Source organism: Coffea eugenioides, chromosome 11 (assembly GCF_003713205.1).
Source record: "Coffea eugenioides isolate CCC68of chromosome 11, Ceug_1.0, whole genome shotgun sequence".
NCBI classification, from domain to species: Eukaryota; Viridiplantae; Streptophyta; class Magnoliopsida; order Gentianales; family Rubiaceae; genus Coffea; species Coffea eugenioides.
Genome location: NC_040045.1, coordinates 43,449,345 through 43,465,556, shown reverse-complemented (window position 1 = coordinate 43,465,556; position 16,212 = coordinate 43,449,345). Strand labels below are relative to the sequence as shown.

General features: G+C 35.5%; 2 protein-coding genes across 3 annotated transcripts; both read left to right on the top strand.

Moving 5' to 3' along the window:
- The first annotated feature begins 382 nt into the window (after positions 1-382).
- LOC113754047 (extracellular ribonuclease LE-like) lies at positions 383-3,104 on the top strand. Its single transcript, XM_027298363.1, has 4 exons — positions 383-484; positions 908-1,063; positions 1,933-2,131; positions 2,759-3,104. Exons 1-4 carry the CDS (start codon positions 383-385, stop codon positions 2,980-2,982), a joined length of 681 nt encoding a protein of 226 aa, XP_027154164.1. The 3' UTR covers positions 2,983-3,104.
- A 3,366-nt stretch (positions 3,105-6,470) lies between these two features.
- LOC113753324 (beta-1,3-galactosyltransferase GALT1) lies at positions 6,471-12,744 on the top strand. Of its 2 annotated transcripts, XM_027297449.1 has the most exons (9): positions 6,471-6,884; positions 7,179-7,366; positions 7,877-8,783; positions 9,617-9,852; positions 9,941-10,222; positions 10,737-10,865; positions 10,935-11,114; positions 11,916-12,023; positions 12,172-12,744. In XM_027297449.1, exons 3-9 carry the CDS (start codon positions 8,021-8,023, stop codon positions 12,379-12,381), a joined length of 1,908 nt encoding a protein of 635 aa, XP_027153250.1. In that variant the 5' UTR covers positions 6,471-6,884; positions 7,179-7,366; positions 7,877-8,020; the 3' UTR covers positions 12,382-12,744. The 2 variants fall into 2 exon arrangements, with proteins under 2 accessions (XP_027153250.1, XP_027153251.1); XM_027297450.1 differs by lacking the exon at positions 7,179-7,366.
- The last annotated feature ends 3,468 nt before the right edge of the window (positions 12,745-16,212 follow it).

Sequence of the window (16,212 nt, the reverse complement as noted above, 5' to 3'; positions counted from 1 at the left end):
TCAAGAATTTTATTGATAGGAAAGATCAATTAATTTTCCTATCCAGACGCCTCAGCTCATTTTCGCAAAAATTAAGAAGAAGAAAAGCCGTACAAACGGAAAGGCCGCAAAAGGACGAGCCGACATGTACCCTAAAATTAAATGTGAAGCCGTTACACACGTTGAAAAGTTGCCTTGGATTCATTCCCTTCAACAAATGAATCAGTAATGGAGGATATAATGACATATTTGGCCTCACCTTTGATTGCTACCAATTGCTTTCCATATTTTGCCTATATATAACTTGAATGCTTGCTTTTATTTGACACCATATCTCCGGCCACAATCTCTTCCAAGTCTACGATACCACATAAGAAAAAAAAAAAGACCGAGAGATCTGGAAATGAAACACAATCTTTCATTCTTGATTAAGGTTTTGGCCTTACAATGTCTGGCAGTCCTGTGTGCTTCTCAAGGCTTCGATTTCTTTTACTTTGTTCAACAGGTTAGTTGCCCTTCGATGTCTAATTTGTGAATTTCATTTGACAGTGGTAAAAATTGAGCTCAATTGAGTCATCGATAAAGGTTGAATCTTATCAATAGCATTAACCCCTCATGTGAAGTGCTCAAGATATGATGAAACAAACCAGCCTGTGGATCCTTGCCCTCGAAAGAGGATGCAAGGGTCAGGTAGAATCGTCTTACATCTTTCTAATTTTTTCTTTCTAAGGTTTTAGATATCGTAATAATTTCGTGGAACAGAAAAGCATTTTGTAACAAAGCATCGGGTTGCCATGTCTTGTCCCCCAACCCTCAGAAGTCCCGTGGCAAATGTTTCCAATCGTGCAAATGGTTGGTGGGATTTCTTAAGCATGGTTTTGCATTATTATTTTGACTTCGAAATCTGGAATTGATTTCTCTGTTGCAGTGGCCCGGATCATACTGTGACAGCAAGCAAGGTTGTTGCTATCCAAGAACTGGGAAGCCAGCCTCGGATTTCAGTATTCATGGGCTTTGGCCCAATTATAATGATGGCTCCTACCCATCAAACTGTGATCCAGAAGCTCAATTTAATCCATCCCAGGTACAACAATTTCAAGAAATCACATGTATTATGTTTACATAGGTCGGTAAAAACATTTAAACGAGTACTTACGAGATTGAAGGGCATTTAGATATATACGACAAAAAGATTAAGGTCACCTAGGCTACTGATGCCATGTTTAATGCTAAAATGGACGTTTAGTCTGAAGCTAAATACTAATACTAGTGTCTATGTTTGCCCAAAACTAGGAAATGTACCGTGACCACTAGACCCTTTCCGAAAAAAGGGGCTGTTGTCTATAGTAAATACTTGGTGTGGTACCAAATGTTCATGGACCACAGCTGAAAGGACCAGAGGCCCTGCTCCAGGGTTGCAGACTTCCGCCGTCATTAGTTAATGGACAGAGTCTTTCAAAAAATGCCTAAGAATGGTTTTTTTTTTTTTTTTTTTTTGCCCCCTTTCTAACACATAAACACACGGATTGCTGATAAGCGAGTTGCTAATGTTAACGGGAGGTCGCAAGTTTCACTTCTGTATGTGTCGCTTTGAAAAGTTTTGGGACAGATCTTCATTCCCGAGTAAGAGTCGGACTCTGTGAATATCCTTGGACTAAATTCGGATTAATTTTTTATTATTATTTTTTTGGATTACCATTTACCATCTTTCCTACCTTTCTATCTAAGTTAACTGTCCCTGCGATCCCTCGGATTACGTGGGCAGATTGAAGAAAATTATCACAAATTTTTTTTTACACGGGAAGAGACAAATTTCTATACAACTAATTTTTTTTTGTTTTTTGAAACAATAGGCCTTAATCTCGGATGGAAATTTTTCTATGCCAAATTTGTATTATTTTTTACTTTTGGATTCCCAAGCTGAATTTGGTATTCGGATGATAAAATTTCCAGATTTCAGACCTCACGAGCAGAATGCAGAAGGACTGGCCATCACTATCCTGTCCAAGTAGTGATGGCTTGAGCTTCTGGAGCCATGAATGGGAGAAACACGGGACCTGCTCGGAATCCATCCTTGACCAGCATGATTACTTTGCATCTGCTCTACTCCTCAAAAGACAATCCAACCTCTTGCAAATCCTGAAAAATGCAGGTGCGAGTAATGAAATTCCTCCTCTTTTCTTTTGCTAATTCCTGCACCAAGAATTGGTTTTAGCCCATGTACTTTATCTAATAATTTTCATCTACTGACACGACGGTTTGTTTAATAAAGTTGGAATTAATAAGACAGCAAGAATAGACTCGTACAGTGAAATATTACATTAATTTATCAAATAACAAATCCGAGTTAATTTGACTTCTTCATTTCCATGCAACGTGGATAATTATATAGTAATCCTACTATGAAGTGCTATGCAAGGACCCAAATACAAAATGACATGAAAATCTAGATTTTGTCTTAATGACAGGTGGTGATCGCCTACGCAGTCCGAAACTCGTTGATTTCCTTTATTTTGTACTAATACTAGAATACATGACGTTGGGTCTAACAATTTTTTTTTATCTATTATTATTAATAAATTAGTTGAAAATCGTTTAGCATGATTTGTTTGACAAAGAAAACTGTAATAATGACAGAAAATATATAGAACATGTCACAAAATATATTTGATTTGAACAATTCTAAAATTAAATAGAATTACAAAATAAGAAAGATTATACTACTATAAATCAAGAACCCTCAAATTTGACCAAAGGAGCAATTCTTTTAAGTATGCAGGAATTCAACCAAATGGGCAATATTACAGTTTGGATGGCATCAAAGCGGCAATTAGAGGTGGAATTGGGTACACTCCCTATATCGAGTGCAATGTCGACCCATCTGGCAATAGCCAATTATATCAGATATACGTATGCGTCGATACATCCGGATCAAACCTCATCGAATGTCCTGTGCTGCCACGTGGCAAGTGTGGTTCCAGGATTGAATTTCCTTCATTTTAAATTTAATCCATGTTCACTGGACTTTAACAAAATATATATAGATTTACTTTTTTATTTGATCCAGCAAATGACTAGTAGTTAATAGTCAAATTACAATTTGCTTTACTTCGCCTTTGCTGTAATTCCAATTGTTTGTACCCGAGAAGATTTGTGGTGATATCTTGCTAATACTATCAAATTACAATGGCCGCATTTGAGTTGAGTCGAATTCAAGTAGCGCACAATTCGAATTTAACTCGAGATAAAATAATTAAATTTGAGCTCGAGTTTAATTAAATTTAATCGAATCTAATCAAATTCAATCGAGCATGTACGATCATCTAATAAAAAATAAATGCTATAATTGACATTTTCACAATAATAAATATAAAAAATTAAAAAAATATATAATAGTAAGGTGGATGAGCCTCGTCGAGAATTTGAGTACAAGAATTTGAAACTCGAGCTTGACTCGTGAGTTCGAACTCAGTCAAAGCAAGCTCAAATTGGTGTTAATTCAGCATCGACCCTAAATTACATGGCTGTGTTTCTCAATTTTGATTTGGAGAGAATTTACGTGTTTTTGATAAAAAGTGGATGATTGTAGGTGGGAAAATAACACGATTAAGGTAAGAGACCCTTTGATCACAAAAACATACAAAACACTTGATAATAATCTGACTTTGCGTAGCGTTAGCCACTTATTAGCGACCGTTAGGTAAAATTCAGAACCTGGAAGTTTACAATCTTTGAAATTCTCGCGTCTACGTTACAGTTTAATTTATACAAAACATTCAAAAGAAAATTTCAAGAGCAAATGATGCTTCGTTGACAAGAAAGTCATTTCCCAATTGTTGACGTACAAATAATAATTACATGATACAATGCCAACATTTTAATACTCATATACATATCACGATACATAGGTAAATGCTCCTTGATAAAAGCAAAATCAACATGGGTTAGTGGCCTAGAAAAATGTACCATTATTTCCGTCATCTTTTATGAGTTGTATTCTAGGAAGTTAATTGGAGGAGGTCAAGAGGAGGTCAACTGGGCACCCGAGTACAACCACGAACTAAGAAACATCTTTTATGAGTTGTATTCCGTCATCTTCCGGGGATAAATTGAATGGTGTAAAAAGTTTTTACAATTATTTTTTTAATCACCCTCAGACCTAAATTAACATTAATGGCCTTGAAAAGGGAGAACTTCTCATTGGTTGGCTTATGATTCAAGGGAGAAAGAAGTCTCAAAGTTAAGTCTTTTTTAATAAGTTGGCTGCATGAAGTCAATAATGCACTCAATTATACCCTGACCAAGAAGGAAGTCCCTATCCCCATCTTTTTACAGCTCAAGGAGCCGCGTGTGTGTCTAAACTCTGAAGAGTGGTTTATACGAAGCAGAAAAGCGTAATCCTCTGGTTGAAGAAAAGTCCCTAATGTTGAGCCAGGAAGAAGGTTTCAGACAAGGCCTAAAGAAGGGATTCATGCCAGCCTTCCAAACTTTTTAGGTCGCACCGTACCATCACTTCGACATCTTTGTTTGTGATTTGGCCAACATTATTGATTTGTCTCTTTCTTTTAGTAACGGCATTATGCCTTTTAACAACCATCTCCCACTTTGCTGTCCATTTGTCCATCATTTCAGATACTATCCATTTTAATAATCTTATTTTCCTTTTTTTCATTAATTTCACATTATAATTTATTTTTTAATTGAGAAACATAATTAGTTTGTAACTTCTCTAAAATACCTTTATTTGATATGCTTAATTATCAGTGAGTACGGCCTACCTTTTATTTATCAATTGCTTGGATTCATACCTTAGAATGGTGCAAATTTCCATAGTATTGTTGTTGTAATTAATGTAAAAATATAATGATTAGTCATACTATTAATATCTATGTAAGGGTATTTTAGAAAACAGTATGTTAGATTGATTCTTTCAATAAAATTAACTAATTTTTCTTAAACTTTATGAAAAAAAATTAAAACTATCAAAGTAGAAAATGGTGAGTATAAAAAAAAAATGATTGACTTTCGAATGGATCGATTTGGAGTTTAGAGATCCGTTGATTTTCATTTTATAACTCGTAAATAGAGTGAGCAAATTTACCCGAAACAAAATGTATCCTATCCCTTTTTATTCAAATGAGAATTCGTGTCCTACAAAAATGAAGGTTGAAAGTTGAATTAAGATCTTATGATCACCTCCACCTAATGTGCCAATGCCGGAATGCAATAATAAAATGTTGCTTGTATCTCCGGATTCCAGCCTCCCATGCCACAGGCAACTCGACAGACCGCAACAATAATTGAAGCAGAACTGTAAAATCAGAAATTGCAAAGACAAGTAAAACCGCCAAATTGACGTGTGACTCTCTACCAGCAACATTTGACCGCCCAACCATCGTCCTCCATCTTCTACCGACTCAGTCAACACGCGTAAGGAATTGCTTGGGTTGCTCGCTCTTTAATCCGTTCCCACCCCATTTTAAATAGCTCATTTATACCTCTATTAGGAATCAAAACAAACGTCAAATGAGTGGGCAGACGATTACTATTTTACAACGGCGCTGACTGAAATAGCTCTACATCACTGACAATTTTGGATGTGGCCAATATAAAATTTTCTACAGTTCTGAAAACCAATTAGATTTAAGGAATGAATTTTGCTTCTCTTCGCCACCCCCAAAAACAAAAGAGAGAAAGGAGGTACGAGTGCCTAACAAGCAAAACCAGCCTTTATTAATGGATTGTTTGCATGGCGGGTGCCGTATAGCATATTTTATAATGTAGATTTTAGCATTATACTAGGAATTAATTTTTTTTTAACTGGGAGAATTTGGAGTTTAACGGTGTCTACATACAATTCCTTCGATCTTATTGCCTAATGCAACTCTCCTCCTCTTATGTATCGTTGATAATCAAACTAGAAAAAAAAAAGGAAAGTCATCTATAAATAAATATCTATCCAATTAATTAATTACATGTATACATGAAATGCATGATGTATTGAATTAAAAATTTATCTAGAGGATTAAAAGTAAGATAAATTTTTTATACGTTGAGATATTGTATACACCATCACAATTGGATGCAAAACAATTCATTTAAAATTTAAATTTAAAATTCAAATTTTACTTATGTACCATATATCTAACGTACATTGTGTATCCAATGTATACATTATCAATATATATAAAATTTACACTTAAAAGTAACCAAGAAAAAAAGGAATATTTAGAAAATGATCTAACGTATCATGTATCATGCATCTAAAGTATTCAATTAATGCTCTCATGGAATTACCACACCATCTTACAAGCCTCTCTTCTCATGGAATTTGGCTTTCCTTTTAGTTACCCATACAAAACATTCATGAAAAGGCACACCGCCAGCAAGAAAATCACAAAAAAAAAAGAAAAAAGGCCACACCCCAAACAGCAGCCTTTTCCACCTTCTCCTTTATTCCAAAATTCTTCCCCCCAACAAATTATTTCCACGTAGCAGCCTCAGTAGTCCACCATCAAAATAGTATAGTCCTCCCCCCGGACCGGCGGCTCCACCAGTCTTTATGTAACTTGTCAAACACTCCCAAAAATCCAATTTCCACCGCTCTCTCAAAACTAGTAGTAATTGATACTAGTAAAAAAATTACTATACGTTGTAAAGATTTTTAGAAAAAAGATCCCCAAACCAAATCGAAATTCATCTCAATTCCGTAATGCAGCGTTTTCGGCAGTGGTAGACTTCAAGAAGTCGCAGTCAATCTAAACACTCAGAACCGGAGACGACAACGAAGCTTAATACTAATCCTAGTACTCCTTATTTCTTCCCTCGTCATTTCTATCACGTTTTCCATTTGCACTTTTCTTCAAACACCTGCTAGACTTTCTCTCCAATTCCTCCAAATTCAGGTACATAACTTTCAATCTTGAGTTATTTTTTTCCATTTAATTTCTCGAATTTTACTTGTTTTACATTTTCTCCGACTGTATAACGATGACTGTTAATTCACTTTCTTGCTGTTTCTATTTTTCGAATTGTCGCCTTTTTTGTTTGGTTTTGTGAACTTGGATAGTGTTAAATTTGGAACAGTAGTACTAAATTAGTGTTTGAGGAGTGAAATTGTATAGTTTACTTGAGTCAGAACTGTAAAGCTCGAAGTTTATTTACTTATTAATTTATTATTTGTTTTTGGCTGTTAGCAGAATATTGGTGTTGGTTGAAACCGAGATCTGTTGTTCGATAGAGGGCTGTTGTGACTGGCAGTTATTTGGAGATGTGAATATTCTGGCGGTTTCTGCTGATCTGTCTAGTTTTCATCGTAAAGTCTGGTTCGCATTGTTTTTAATTCGGCCGGCCTAGACAAAATCTTCGGTTTAGAAGATAACACGAGGTGTGGATTTAGTTTACAGGAGAATTAAAGTTTTGAGTAATCTTTTCTGCTTCAGAAACATGGGGAGAAATTTGAGTAGAGGTTCAGATTTTTTATTTTTTTCTTTACCCAGTTTTAAAGGATTGAATTTTGTTTATTTCATCAATCTGTTGTTTAGTTTTCAAAATTGAATTTTTTTTCTTTTTTGGCACATGAGTTCTGCATCTTTTCAGAGAGAAGTTGCTCTGACTCTGTAATTAGTTATTAGTTGGTTAATCTTTAAAAGGCATCAATTAGTTTAGAGGTTTAGCATCGGGATAGGAAACTCATTAATCAGTCTTCTATGCAGAAGTCAGAAATTAAGCTTGCCGTTTTGTCCTGAATTTTGATTTGCACTTGAAAGCTCATTTATTAGTTTTTGCTAGTAGAAAGCTGGTAGCTTGTTTATCTAATGAGTACCTGTTTATATGGTTAAGTTGCCAGAGGTCATAGGGCATGAATTTAATCCACAATATTCTTCTTAACATGCAGATAAGAGAAAGTTGGCGAAGTCCAGCAACCTAGTACTCTCATTATTTAAAAACTTCTTTCCTACTGGAGATGTCTGTCATCTTCAAATTAGTTTCCGTAGTTGTTGATTCATAATCAGTTGAGGTGCCCTGGTAATGACGAGAAATGAAGAAATGGTATGCCGGTGTTTTCTTTACATCCTTGGTGATGTTGTTGGTTCTGGGGTATTATGTAATGCAAAACCCCCTCAAGGAAAGTAATTTGACAAGTCTGACCCCAATTCTGAATTCAACAAACCCTCTTGAATGGATAACTGCTGGTGCTCCTGCTGTAGTACAGAATCCAGAAAATACTTCTCAAGTCATTTCTGCTGATATTCTAGTATCGGATCTCTTTGTTGGGAGGAATATATCGGATGAAGAAAAGCAGTCGCTACATACGTGGAACCATTTGCAACATCTAGTCAGCCATGCTCAGGTATTACCTAATGCTTTAGAGGCTACCAAGGAAGCTGTTGTTGCGTGGAAGAACCTTTTGGCATCAGTTGAGGATGAAAAGCTTCACATGAATGAGAGTTCACAGAGGAAAGGAAAAGAGAAACAATGTCCTCATTATCTTAGTAAGATGAATGCTACGGAACATGATGATAATGGCTTCAGGTTGCAGGTTCCTTGTGGATTAACCCAGGGTTCGTCAATCACTTTTATTGGCATTCCACATGGTCTTCTTGGTAATTTTCGGATTGACTTAACTGGTGAACCACTTCCCGGCGAGCCAGATCCTCCTATTATCTTGCACTACAATGTTCGGCTCCTCGGTGATCAAATAACTGAGGATCCTGTAATTGTCCAAAACACCTGGACAATTGCACATGACTGGGGTGAAGAGGATCGCTGTCCATCTCCTAATCCTGAGAAGAACAAGAAAGGTAAATATTAAGGCCTTTTCTGGTTTAATTTTTTTCTGTGCAATGAATAGATTAACTTCTTTACTTGTGTGTTATGATGTCTGTAACCTGATTGCTTAGGTTCATAGGATCTAGCAATGTTCGGTTCGTAGCCATAGCACCCCTTTTGTGGCAAACAAGACAAGCATTGCCAAATAAATGTTGTTCTTTGTCTTGAAGTTTATGGCCAATTTGCACGTTTTCTAACAAATAAATATTTTTCCTGAAGCATGAAATAGTTTTAAAAAATGTGGTTTCGATCAAGATCTCAAAATTGGAATTCTACCTGAGCAATGATGCTTACTTGAACAGAGTTAATTCCTGGTAAATTTTCTTGCTAGACTAATTTTTTTGACACTTCCTTTTTTTTTTCATTAAGTAAAGGAAATCTGTATGTACATAGTCTTTTGTTCTTTCCTTTCACAATTTTAGATGTTAAATTTGTGTTAACTGCTTTTGTTGCTTTATAAGATCATCGTGTCAGGCATGATGATATAAGAGTTTGGTTTTGTCTTTTTGAAAATTCCTTAAAGAGTTTATGATACTGATATTTGCTTATATTTTTACTACATGCATGTTATCAGAAAGTACAGACTGTATTTATCATGCAAGTAAGATGCAGATAGGACCGGGCTATTTGATTCTACTTATGCCAAAATATCAGTTTTCTCAACAGTTACCTTTATGTATAGCTTATGTTTCTTTCTATTGAACTTTGTCATTTCTTGTACTCAAGTGCTTCAGCTGCTCTAATGTGATTTTCCACGTACAGTACTGTATTCATTAGTTTGATAAACCTAATTGTTTCATGCCAGTGGATGAATTGGACCAGTGCAACCAGATAGTTGGGAAAGATGACAACCATACAACTATGGGTGGTAAACACTTAAGTGTGTCAACAAAGACTCCTATGGTTCAGGATGGGTCTAAACCAAAAAAGTATTTTCCCTTTAAGCAAGGGAATCCATTTGTAGCAACACTCAGAGTAGGATCAGAGGGAATTCAGATGACAGTTGATGGGAAACACATAACATCATTTGGTTTTCGTGAAGTAGGTTCCTTCTTTCTCCCTATGTTCTTTGCAGATTGTGCAACATAATGTTCATTCCTTGACTTGTTTATCTCTATGTTACTTTCAGACTTTGGAACCCTGGCTTGTTAATGAAGTAAGGATTGCTGGAAACATAAAATTAATTTCTGTTTTGTCAAGTGGCTTACCTACATCAGAGGATTTAGAACACATAGTTGACATCCAAGATCTTAAAGCTCCTCCACTACCTCCACACAGACAGTTAAATCTTTTCATTGGCGTGTTCTCTACTACCAACAATTTTAAACGCAGAATGGCTGTTCGAAGAACATGGATGCAGTATGGTCCTGTGAGGTTTGGAACGGTTGCAGTTCGTTTTTTTGTTGGTCTGGTAAGTTTTGCAAGTTTTGCTGTTTATGTTTTGCTTGATTACTTTATTTGTCACTTATGTTTGCATTGGATAATCACTACTTATCTTGCCCTAGTTATCTACTTAATTACAGGCAATATTATTTCACAAGTACTGCTGCATGCATATCTGCAGCCATTGATGTGAACTATTACTTCTAGAAACAGGATTAGGACATGCCCAAATCCTGAAACTCTACCAATTTTTAGCAATTCATTTGCACACTGTAGTTCTTGAGTTTACATGCTTGATTCTAGAATATAGCATCAACAGCACAAGTGAGCCATAATGAAGAGATGAGATTCTTTGATAGGCACTATTAAAGGGAACAACTTTGTCTCTTTTTACAAAAGAATTGTTGCTTCATGGAAGAGCGGTTCATTGTATTAGTTAAACATGTACCATTTTTTTCAGTCATGTCCCTAGCATTTGACTTCTGAATTTTAACCTGCCATTTGTTGGACAATATGATGAAAGTGTCACCTCTGCTTTGTAGCATAAAAACCAGGTAGTGAATGAGGAGCTATGGAACGAGGCGAAAACTTATGGTGACATCCAACTGATGCCATTTGTTGACTACTATAGCCTTATCACATGGAAGACTTTAGCTATATGCGTATTTGGGGTAATGTCCTGTCTCTTTAAAGCTCATGGAAAGTTTCGAGTGCCTCTTTGACTTAAATCTTTTGAACAGACACAGGTTGTTTCAGCAAAATTTGTCATGAAGACAGACGATGATGCATTTGTTCGGGTGGATGAAATTTTGGCCTCCTTGAATAGGATTAATGTGAGCCGTGGTTTGCTTTATGGGCTCATTAATTCTGATTCACATCCTCATCGAAGTCCTGATAGCAAGTGGTACATTAGTCCTGAAGTAAGTTTGTCCTGAATGCATCTCATTCTGTGGTTAGTTTATTGTTAGGGCCTAATCCTTTTATCACTGAAAATCTATATCTGAGATTAGATGTGCACATAATACTTGCAGCCTTAAGATACAGGAATAGATGCAAGCATAGCTATATCTTATAGAATATGTGTGTTCATCTATGTTAAGAAGACATTGGGACTTAGAAATGCAATATAACTGAAGTCTTATTCTGGGAAAATTGTGGTTGTAGGGTAAAGCTTAACCCTATGCTAACGTAAGAGAGAAAATCCTGTCAATAAAAGGCACAAAATATGGTTTCAACATTTATGAAACACTGAGAGTTCGTAATGACACTTTTAATCTTAGGCTTTATGAGGAAGAGGTGTCAAAGATTAGGCACCTCTGGCACCTCTGTCGTGGCAAATGCAATTAATTAGGTCACAATCCTCTGTCTAAAGAGGCTTTGAGACAATCCTGTTCCCTCTCCTTTCAACTCGACTGTTTATCTGAAGGGAAGGCAAAATTCAAGTTCTATCTGGGCATTAGCTCAGTTAGATGGTGCTCCAGTTTTCAAACCTAGCCATGTCCCACCAAAAAAAGTTCACAGACTTTCATTTTGCATACATTTCTAGCAGCTTTCTAATAACCCCAGGATGCTGGATTATGGAGTTTTCTCGTGAAATTTTGAACCTCATGAGATTTTGGAAGATGCATCTCTAATTTCAACTTGTGATATATATATTATTTCCTTTCGATTATAACTGTGGTAAATGATCAAATCTCATTCTCTTTTGTATTTCAATTCAGGAATGGCCAGATGACTCCTATCCTCCTTGGGCACATGGTCCTGGATATGTTGTATCAAATGATATAGCACAGGCAATCTACAAGAGACACAGAAAAGGCCAACTTAAGGTACAACTTTACATCGGTCTCTACACCAGTAGTCATTCAGAAATATTTAATTTAGTAGTTTTGCATGTAAATAAGATTGCTTCCATCACCTTGATTAATTCTTGTAAAGTCATTGAAATGCTAAAAATCTTGTGGTTTACTGCTGCAGATGTTCAAGCTAGAGGATGTGGCTATGGGAATTTGGATTTCAGATATGAAGAAGCAAGGTTTGGAAGTAAAATATGAGACAGATGAGAGGATCTTCAATGTGGGATGCAGAGATGGCTATGTAATTGCCCACTATCAAGGTCCTCGAGAAATGCTCTGCCTTTGGCAGAAACTGCAGGAGGCAAAACGTGCTAACTGCTGTGGCGATTAGTACATTTACTCGAGTAACCTAGAATGAAACGCTTGGCTGATGGATGATTGATGGAGATCCATTTGACAGACAGAGAAGATTCGATGTGGATGCTCCCATATTGGAGTGGAGCTGGAGAAAAGTTGGACAATGACAAGGAATTGCAAGTACAATTAGTAGTGTTTGTAGATAGATAGTCAACTTATATACGTATATTGGTTAGAGCTTAATTCGTAGGATAGATTGCAATGCTACGGTTAGGTTTTGTATCATATGTTGAGAGGGAACGATGAGAAGATGCGGCTTATGCCATTGCGTAGATGGACAGAAAATATATGGTATTTTACTCAAAGCCATCATAATAATTCATTTATTTATACCTAATGAGTCGTGATTTGCAATTCCAAATCGTCCAAATTCCAAGCTAAACCTTTGGTCAACAGGCATTGACCCTCGATTAATGTTTATGGGGCATGGCTGAGAGGGATCTTGGTAACTTCCGCAGACGTTAGATTTACAACATCCAGACTATTGGACAGAAAACACACGGTCTTAATCACAAATTACTTGTGAACAGTTTACGGGAAGTGTTTTGGTGAGTTGATCTGAATTTTCAAAATGATAAAAAGTGATCCAATCTCAAGCAATAACTATTCTCAATTAGTATAATATAGTCCGTTAAGGGGTGAATATTTTCTAATTTTGGATTTTCTAAGATGGTTTCATTAGGTAACTAGAATAAATTTCCGTAATTGTCATTTCATCCCCAAAGTCAGTCCCTGTAATATTCTTCTCCAGCAGGATTATAACATATTGAAACCATCTTGTATCTCTAAACAATAAACACGAGCAAATAGAAGATCACAGGAAAACAATTAAAATAAGTAAATTAACACAGCAACTGAACAAAAGCACTGCTGTCTTCTGACGCTGCCATTAAATCTTTCGAAGCATATCGCAGTCTTTACATCTTAGATAATATTTGTAAAACGGAGTGTTTGGATAGCTAAAATAAATTATATTTCGCTTGCATCATAAATATATTTCCCAACCCATCTTTTTATATTTCCAATCACCTTTTTGTCTCACATACATCACATCACAAAAAGTGTCTTTACATCTTAGAGAATGCTCAACAGCAGTCAATTTTATACCAAATCTTGTCATTCTGCATATATTGAGATTATTGATTATGAAAAATGGACTACTTCCATTGTAAGACATTTCATTTGTTGTCAATCATGGAGAAATTAAATATTCAATCAGTTACAATTTCACACAAAAATAATGCCCGTATTAAACCCTACGGGAGTGCTAACCTATCCGGAGTACTTGATACAAAAATGCAACAAGATACAAACCATTTCCTAGTTCTGCCATTCAATCATAACGCAACATAAATATGAAAATTGTACGAAGAACAGCTTTACTTATAAGACGAGATACAAAAACAACCACAATCCGAGACTAATAAAGCAAAACCATTCTCCTCGGAACTTCGTGGTGACTACATAGGTACTAGCTGCTTAATATTAAATACCGACAGCAGAACGACAACCCAGAAAAAAATACATGGAGATTTCTAACATCTAATGGCTAATAGGACGCAAAAGTGGGAGCCATTTTGGTGGAGACGACATTCAGCGAGTATTTTCCTCGCGGCTTTTTCTGACTGCGCTTTGGTACCTGGGAAAAGATCAATAGTAACACAGTCAAATAATAATTGACAGGAAACAAAAAGGGTCGATATTTGGGAATTAGGGCCAAGAATGACCAAAGGAAATAAGAAAAAGAAAAGCAAGAAGAAACACGAGGGATTGAGGGTGGTCGGATGGAGAGGAATCAGAGAAGAGGGTACCCTGGCGCTAGAACTCAAAAGTCAAAACTAACAATAACCTGGAGTATCTGGGAACGGAATTAGGGCCCCAACTCAATGAGGCGGACCCATTTATGCATGCCGTACAAAAATATGTGCACTTTTTATATATCACTAATATTATGATTTATGATCGTGCTATGCACGGATTATATTTCAGATCAAATAATATTATATATATTATGATGTAGAATAATATATATATATATATATATATTAATGGCGCCTATTATGTTAATGTCCGATGGCGTATCTGCTGACATAAAATATATACTTCCCACGAGATTCCATGTGCTTTTCTGAAATATTATAATTCTTGTCCAAGCGCAGTTTAATTAATTAAAACTGAATTGTCAATTACACAATCCATTTCCATGTTCTATAATACTGCATATTATTTTTTGTGTTACTTGGTCTATAGATATCAGTACTTGATTTGTATATATATATATATTTTTTGTGTTACATGGTCTATAGATATTAAATTGTCGACTCCCAGCAATTTTCTGGGGAACTGACCAAGTACTTGATTTTGGCCCATAAGTAACTAAATAAATCAAATGTAGAAGAGTTCATCCCATTGACTTTTCAACTCAAGAACGTCAGCTATTCAAAGAAACTTGGGCAGCAAGATCTTCTGTCTTCCCAAGTCGCAACAAAACAATGGGCTGCCGGGGTCGTTTCTTGACTTCTCAATTCTCTCACTCACACCTTCACCTCTCGAATCACCCAATTTATCTCTCTCCTCAATTTTCAAATGGTTAATAGGTGTTTTATTTTTTATTTTTTTCATTTTTCATTTTTATTTTTATTTCATTGAAGCTTTTTAGCCATGGGAAAGGTTTATGAAGGAATTGCTAAATTTTGAATATTAGCTGTTGGCATATATTAACCATCATTGTACTTGAAATAATTAATTTCGAGGCTTATGGATAGTTATAGTCATGCATGTCTAACCGATGCTCATTTGAAATTAATTAAACTGCGCTTGGACAAGAATTATAATATTTCAAAAAAGCACATGGAATCTCGTGGGAAGTATATGTTTTATGTCAGCAGATACGCCATCGGACATTAACAAAAATTAAATGATTCAAAATAAAATACCCATAAAATGCCAATACTTTACTCATCTAATGGATGATAGCCATAAAGAATTAATACTTTGTGGACCAGTTTTTTTTTAAAAATATTTAATTTATATTAAATAGATAACCTACCGATTTCCTTTTTGTAAGAATATTACTGTAACACTGTTTGAATTTTATTTACAAACATTGATATATTTATCATAAATTAAATGTTTGAAAGTAAAATACCCATAAAGAGCGGTACTTTAAATAAGTAATACGTATTTGCCCATCAATTACATCCCTTAAAATTTATTAATTGTTAATTGATTTGTAATACTTTGTCATTCATTAGACATATAGCACAAAGGGCAAATCCGGTACAAAATTCTAATTTCACTCTCTAAAACAATATTTTAATCGTTTGGACTGAATGTGCAAAGGATTAGTAAGTTCAGGGGAGGTCAGTGCAACTGTCAGAAACCTCAGGGGAGGTTTCTGCAATTATCCCTTTATATATTATTATTAGTATTATTTAACTGATTTCTTTATGGACAGCTGTCCCACGAATGAATGGTAGGGAAGAACCCAGGACACGGGACAATTGTCCGGAACGATGTGATACTCTGTCTCAATCACGTGTAAAAGAAGAAGAAAAAGAAGAAATAAAAACCCTTCTCTAGTTCAAGTAGAATTTAATTAAAAAAATATCTAATGTATATAATGCTTCCAGTACAAAATTTTCTCTGATTATTTTTCTAGAGGCAGTTTTTACCAATTTCTAGCCCATGACGTTCCTCTTTAATTCGTTTCGTCTTCGTCGAATGAGTCATTCTCCAATAATAATGCATGTTGTCAAAGGCGGAAAGGAAGATGACAAGTTAATTATGCTTCAATTCATACTTG